This window comes from Ciona intestinalis, unplaced genomic scaffold (assembly GCF_000224145.3).
Source record: "Ciona intestinalis unplaced genomic scaffold, KH HT001110.1, whole genome shotgun sequence".
NCBI classification, from domain to species: Eukaryota; Metazoa; Chordata; class Ascidiacea; order Phlebobranchia; family Cionidae; genus Ciona; species Ciona intestinalis.
Window position 1 is genome coordinate 1 of NW_004191431.1, and position 7,192 is coordinate 7,192.

The 7,192-nt window shown below is 38.7% G+C and overlaps 3 protein-coding genes across 4 annotated transcripts in view; 1 reads left to right on the forward strand and 2 right to left on the reverse strand.

Annotated features, from left to right (window-relative positions):
* Nucleotides 1-7: 7 nt before the first annotated feature.
* On the reverse strand, nt 8-1,527 carry LOC100180825 (roquin-1-like; the record flags this gene model as incomplete). The annotated part of the gene is made up of 2 exons (XM_002125565.5): nt 1,062-1,527; nt 8-645 (listed from the first exon to the last, which is right to left on the reverse strand). Coding segments are annotated over exons 1-2 (1,045 nt in total), but the record flags the coding sequence as incomplete, so codon positions are not given.
* A 476-nt stretch (nt 1,528-2,003) lies between these two features.
* Nucleotides 2,004-7,192, reverse strand: part of LOC100178456 (protein SSUH2 homolog) — a 12,497-nt gene continuing 7,308 nt past the window's right edge. For both annotated transcript variants that reach the window (XM_026840060.1, XM_002125609.5), the window contains 4 exons: nt 3,499-3,601; nt 3,116-3,220; nt 2,746-2,810; nt 2,004-2,318 (listed from right to left, as the gene is read on the reverse strand). In XM_026840060.1, coding sequence (XP_026695861.1) covers nt 2,240-2,318; nt 2,746-2,810; nt 3,116-3,220; nt 3,499-3,601 — 352 coding nt within the window. In that variant the 3' untranslated portion in view covers nt 2,004-2,239. The remainder of the gene's footprint in view (nt 2,319-2,745; nt 2,811-3,115; nt 3,221-3,498; nt 3,602-7,192) is intronic.
* LOC100185552 overlaps nt 5,414-7,192 on the forward strand; it is a 4,620-nt gene continuing 2,841 nt past the window's right edge. Inside the window, exons 1-4 of the mRNA XM_002131431.5 lie at nt 5,414-5,844; nt 5,954-5,987; nt 6,756-6,896; nt 6,955-7,034. Coding sequence (XP_002131467.3) covers nt 5,746-5,844; nt 5,954-5,987; nt 6,756-6,896; nt 6,955-7,034 — 354 coding nt within the window. The 5' untranslated portion in view covers nt 5,414-5,745. The remainder of the gene's footprint in view (nt 5,845-5,953; nt 5,988-6,755; nt 6,897-6,954; nt 7,035-7,192) is intronic.

The following is a 7,192-nucleotide window of genomic DNA, read 5'->3' on the forward strand; positions in this document are numbered from 1 at the left end:
GATACACTGGTGAACGAGGATTTACTTGCCAGTCGGTCAATAATAGACTGCATGTATGACTTATGTGACTGGTCTCCATATAACAACGCACTCCACTGGTCAGGGGCAATACGTAACCCTGCCTCGCGTGCAATTTCAACGATCTGCGCATCGTGCTCTCTCCTCAATTCCTCGTAACTTAGAAATTCATCCTTCAGTCTCATTAATGACGAATTCCCTTCACGCTTTGTGACTTTAAAACAGGAGGCCCGATACAACAGTTGCACCACGTGCCCGATGCTCGTCTTGGACGCTTGCGCGAATTGTGTCTTAAGATTCTTGACAACAAGCTGCACCAAAACTTTCCTACTGAGCTCAGATGAATCCGACCCATCCTCGAAGGTGAAATGGATCAACTTGAGAGCTTCCTCTTGCATGGCAGGGCCGAGGAACTGGCATCCCCTTGCACGGACGGCTGCCCACAAACTCGCAGACAGCGTTGTTGGGTTTTGGTGCAAAAGTATCAGCTCAGTTGCACTACGCTCCCCAAGTGCACGCCCTGCACGGAGAGCTCGCTTCCTGCCTTCCTCTTCAACCAGTTGACAATTAATCAAAGCAACTAACTTCCTTTGCATCGGCCGACTTAGTTCGTTTCCTTTGTTTGGTCTAAAATATATTTAAAGTTTAAACTTTACAGAATAGAAAAACACAACTTAAATATTTATTATTTAACGCTGGCCAAGCAGAGATATCTTAATATTATAAGGACCTTTAATGCTGTGACCCAGGAGAACTGGGAATTGGTTACATTACCCCCCAAGGACATCACTATTCTGGTATGAGGTAATAAGAGTCGTACCAATGGTTAGACCACAGCCTGTTATACCATAGCGAAACAATTACCAACAAAAAGTAACATATGTGGTAACTGGAAAGCATGTACGATGTGTATATAACAGAACACCTGTATTATAGCGATTGTCATTGCCTGCCATGCAAGGATAAATAAGTTACATACGTTGTAACTCGTAAGCGGGCACGGGGTGTATGGTTACAACTACAACCACACACATACGACATACCTTAGCAACAAAGCCAATTCTTCAATATGTTTCTTGGATTTGTCGTAAAGTTTAACGCACTGAGCGATATTCCCAGGGTGGAAGTTCTCCTTTCCTTTCTGTGAGACACCTCGCATCTCTACTGACCCCTTGTGGCTCTCCTCTTCGGGAACGAGAAGCAGAAGAGCGGAGTTAACGGGGAGGTCCGAGATATCACATGTGATGCTATTTTGGTCGAACTGACACTGAGGGTGCTTCAAGTCACCAAGACAACCCCTACATACAGTATGTCCACACCCGAGACTTATCGGGCAACGATCGGTGCGATTGAACTCATTCTCACAAACAGAGCAGATTAGAAACTGATTCCATTGTGGTGGTTGAGCGGGGACTTTACGACTATCCGACGACTTATATTTCATTGCCATGGCAACGAATGTGCCGACTTTACTGATACAGTTAATAATATTAACACATGTTAACAATTAAACCTGTGCAAGAAATAATATTTTTAATAATTGAACTAAGAATTAAACGTATCATGTAATGTATTTTGCGGTAATACTGCCGCTGGTGACTAGTGAAAACTTTGGTCTTAAAATGTTCGTAAAATCAACAAAAACATGTAAAACAAACCTGAAATTCCAACCTTTTTCACTTTTTTCGAAAAATGAGAAAAATTTCATAACAACATGTGACATAGAAATATTATTATTACGCACATTTTGGTTATTCTATTTTTTTTCGATAAATGACACGAATTAAACATTGTGTCGCGGTTTTGTTAATATAAAATATTTTACTCATTTTTTAGATTTAAAGCTGCGCCTTTTAGCAATAAAGTGGTTCACTGTCTGATCCTTATCGCCTATTTTTCGGGTGGATGAAAAACTAACACACTACCAAGGATTTCCACTACGTGGCGTTGCAGAGTTCAAATAAATTCAACACCAGGGGAGAATATTTCATATAAATCATGCTTTATTAAATAATCAATGAAACTTATGGCAGAGTAATTTAACATACATTTGAACACTGGTTAATAGACTGCAATGATGAAATAAATATATGCATATGATTAAAGTGTTGATTTCACTTTGGGAAAAAAATCTTACAAATCATGATACACACTGAAGATGAACAGAAATAAATGGAGTAACAATCTTACAAATATATAACATAGTTAAACATGGAGTGAATTACAAGATGTTACAGCAACAACATGTATGCGGATATTCCTTTGTATAAACACTATGTTGGTGTCCATACACCCAGAACCTGGAAGGTGAATATTTATCAATAGAAATACAATCATCCCAAAGTTACATACGTGGTAACCTGTAAGCAAGGTGAATGAAACAGAACACCCGTGTTATAACGACTGTCGTTTCCCCGTCATGCGAGGATAAATAAGTTACATTCGTGGTGACTAGTAAACGGGCACAAGGTGAATGAAACAGAACACCCATGTTATAACGACTGCCGCTATGTGAAGATAAATAAGTTGCATACTTGATACCTGGGCACGGTGTGTGTGAAACAGAACACCTGTTTTATAGATTTATTCACTTTGCATAATGCTTAAACATCGTATTAAACAACAATCATTGGAAAAGATTGCTATGACACAACCATGATACTTATGACATCACAACCATGATACTTATGACATCACAACCATGATACTTATGACATCACAACCCACCTTCCCTCTTTATCCTTAAACTTAAATCGACATTCGTAAACAGGGACGGCTGTTAGTTTATGACGCTGTAATATATATAAGGGTGTAAGAAGGTAATACCCAATATCTAATGTTTGTAGTCCTTTGTATCTGCATATATTGGTGAATATTATTTATGGCACTAGATTGGCGGTGTTGGGCAAGGTGGCCAGGAATTTACAAAAAGGATCCAACGTTATTTTGAAACATTACTTTCCAGTTTACACGATGTGCAAAACGTTGGGCACTGAACCATTAGTTGTTTCATGCCTTATTATTAACAAGACCCTCCTAACTACACTCCTGGTGTTGAGCGTGGTTTCCATCCCCATGCCCAGTCGAACAGACAAACCTGTTGTAGGATAAGTTTTGCTGGCCACGCGGTGGCGTGAGAGGACACGAGCTCGGACGAACGTCGATTGATTTCTTGTTCGATGAAGTTTTGAACCGGACCAACCTTGGATATTTAGTGATGATTTAATTAATTATGTGTTTGACAACTTCGTATCTTTATAAATCAGGCTTAGATTCCATAATAACTCATGTGATTGTAACATATCTATTATCCTACTCTTATATCACACATAAAATTATTACATCACACACATAACTATTACATCACGCATATATTTATGACATAAGTCACATAACACACATTATTATGACATCACATACATAACTTTCACAACACACACATAATTATGACATCACGCACATAAATATGACATCACTCACTCTAAGAGCGGCTTGTTGAAAGATGACATCACCAGTGACATCACGAATCAGGTGATCAGGCATGTCCGTTCGTTCAATAATGTGATCGCTTAGATTGTTCGAACTGTGGGGGGTGGGTTGGGTTTATATGGTGGCTATACAACATTATATTATATGGGGTCAAGTACACAACAAAACATAATAACACGAGGTAGAATTTAATAAACAATGTAGGGTTGTTGTTTATACAAAAGAGAGCAAGACAATATTCTAAGTTAAAATAACAAAACTTGCATTAGCATACAAAATCTAACAGAGTAAAATTATTAGTAAAACAACAGTCCTTAAAAAAGGGGTAGCTACTTAAGAAGCAATATTAATTTGGTTGATGGTGACCGTCTCTATATTACAATGAGAAATCATATTTCTATGCCCCATGTCATGCAGGTGGATAGCATTTTATGGAAACATAAACAAGCTATATAAAATAAAACAATCACCATGATTTAAGTTTATTCATTTTAAAGAAACGTTTTTTTTACATTCAGTCCACGGCTCTTCTTCTGTGACGTTATAAATCGGGACGGACGCGCTGAATCTGCGGTTTATCAGTGACGTCAATACAGAATTTTTTATGTCATCGTTCGTTCGATCGAAAACAATGAATCCACGAATCAGCGACAAACGAAAGTTTCGACGTCCACGATTTCGTCATATGATTGTTACGTAATAGACATCCGTGTCACCAACAAAGGCCGCGAAGTTTCGATCGTTCGATGTGGCGACATCGGCTACTCGGCGGTTAGAGGCGTCTGGTATCCGTAATAAATGTAACTTATTTATCCTCGCATGGCGGCCAACGACAGTCGTTATAACATGGGTGTCTGTTTCATACACCTTGTGCCCGCTTACGAGTTACCATGTATGTAACTTTGTAGGTGATTTTGTGGTTGTCGTTGCCCTGCCACGCGAGGTTAAATTAGTTACTATAACTAATTCTAATCTTAAAGCTCATTTCGAGAACCAACGTTATTTGAGTAAGGCTTTCAACAGGACCTTGGTGTAATGTATGGCAATGCTATTCAACCGGTGTGCACGGAGCACCAAAATATGCCAGGGTTGCACCAGTACAAATGGGAATACAAGGGTACATCACAAAGTTCAACAATTTTCACCAATAACATTCAGTTTTGAACATTTTTAACTAATTTAGCCACTTTCCTACAGTTTTTTTTATGTGAATTCTATATCTTGCATCACTGGGAATTGCGAAACGTCATGAGTTTTACGTTAATGCAATCAGGGGTGCATGAGTTTGTCGCAACAACTTTAGGGGTTCACCAAGCAAAAATGTTGAACAGCACTGATGTATAGGAATCAAATGTCGCACGTGTCATACGGTCGATAATTCCTTTGCGCAAGAAAATATAAACAAGCTACATTCATTCGTTCAATGTGGGCGCATAACCAAAATGGCGGCAACCACCAACGTTTGGTTCTTTGTTTAAACAATGAGCATTATTTCGTTTTACAATCGCTGTGTCATGCTTGGTTAAAAATAACTAAACTAATTAGACGTCATAACTGATCGTGTTATGTCATAATCACGCATTGGTTTAACGTGCCATAAAAATACAATAAATCACGTAAAATGTGACAAGCGCGGATTAAAAATTAATTTAAACTTTGCAACGCGGCATAGACATCTTATAAAATAAAAAGAAACCGAAATTTTCGATTCATGATAAAGCTGGCTGCAGCAATTCTGCCTACTATGTAAATCTATAGGGATTTGCATTTTATTTTTCTTATGCATATATTAGTAATGTTTTACACACCTTGTGTTCATTACGAGTTACCACGTATGTAACTTATTTATCCTCGCATGGCATGGCAACAACAGTCGTTATAACACGGGTGTTCTGTTTTATACACCTCGTGCCAGCTTACGAGTTACCACTTATGTGGGTGATTAGTGACTAAGTAAGAGCAATTGCTGTTAAGAGTTTTGCTCAAGGTTACGGAGACAATCTTTAAACCCGTATACGTCATAATACCTGGAGCGCTATAAGAAACATTGTGACGTCATACATAAGGATATAATAACATTTTCTGTGATATTATTTAAATGTTGAAGTGACAAAGAATTGATTGTTACGTCACAATGTTCATTGTTTCAAGAATCGAAAAAAGAAGTTAACGCGATGGCGAGTTTCGGTGAGTAGTATATAAGTGATTGTGACGCAATAATCGACCACAATAGGCAACATGCAGTTTTGTGACGCAATAAAGATGTTTGTGGTGATCGTGGTCGCTGGAGCTTCGGAAGGCGTTTATTACACATCGGATCGGGAATGCTCGTTGCAGGTAAGCGTTGTGTATCTACACCCACCGTTGTTCAGCGCAGGTCAGCGTAGATATTTTTTTGTTTGTTCATTTGAACAAAAGTTCTAATGTTTATACTATTTCTATGCAGGGCACCAGCGAAGGAATCGCGGACTTCGCTACAGGTTTGTTTTGAATAATAACGTTTATTACGTCATATAGAAATGTGTTCGTTCATTTATGCGCTGCTATTTAGATTGACAGGTTGTGTTTAATTGACAGGTTACGTTTGATTGACAGGTTGTGTTTGATTGACAGGAGGGGTTTGATTTACAGGTTGCGTTTGATTGACAGGTTGTGTTTGATTGACAGGTTGTGTTTGATTGACATGTTGTGTTTGATTGACAGGAGGGGTTTGATTGACAGGTTGCGTTTGATTGACAGGTTGTTTTGATTGACAGGTTGTGTTTGATTGACATGTTGTGTTTGACTGACAGGTTATGGTTGTGTTTGATTGACAGGTTGTGTTTGATTGACAGGAGGGGTTTGATTTACAGGTTGCGTTTGATTGACAGGTTGTGTTTGATTGACAGGTTGTGTTTGATTGACATGTTGTGTTTGATTGACAGGTTATGGTTGTGTTTGATTGACAGGTTGTGTTTGATTGACATGTTGTGTTTGATTGACAGGTTGCGTTTGATTGACAGGTTGTGTTTGATTGACAGGTTATGGTTTATTTGATTGACAGGTTTCGTTTGATTGACAGGTTTGTGTTTAATTGACATGTTGTGTTTGATTGACAGGTTGTGTTTGATTGACATGTTGTGTTTGATTGACAGGTTGCGTTTGATTGACAGGTTGTGTTTGATTGACAGGTTATGGTTTATTTGATTGACAGGTTTCGTTTGATTGACAGGTTTGTGTTTAATTGACATGTTGTGTTTGATTGACAGGTTGTGGATACCTTCATTTCTCCTACCAAAACTACAATGGTCCGTCACTCAACGTTCTCTCTATGACATCACAGTGGTGGATTATCGCAAATGATACATCAAGATTGGGGCTCAACGTAACCATGACAACGAATGGTGGGGGTAAGTGGGGACTTCCCTGTTATATGAATACTCGTGACTTTGACGTCATAATACTTAGGATCAGCGTTAATGAACCTTTTTGCTTCGAGAAGACCGATGTTCTGCGGGAGATTTGAAATTGGGAACAATAATACACAGGTGAATCTCCACTATGACGTAAAAATAACAATGGGACCAGACAATAGAATTCGTTACAATAGACCCATAAAAACTGGGACCCAGAATCACTGGGACTAGTAAAATATGGGACCCATGAAAAGTTGGACCCATAAAAAATGGGACCCTTTACAGTGAGA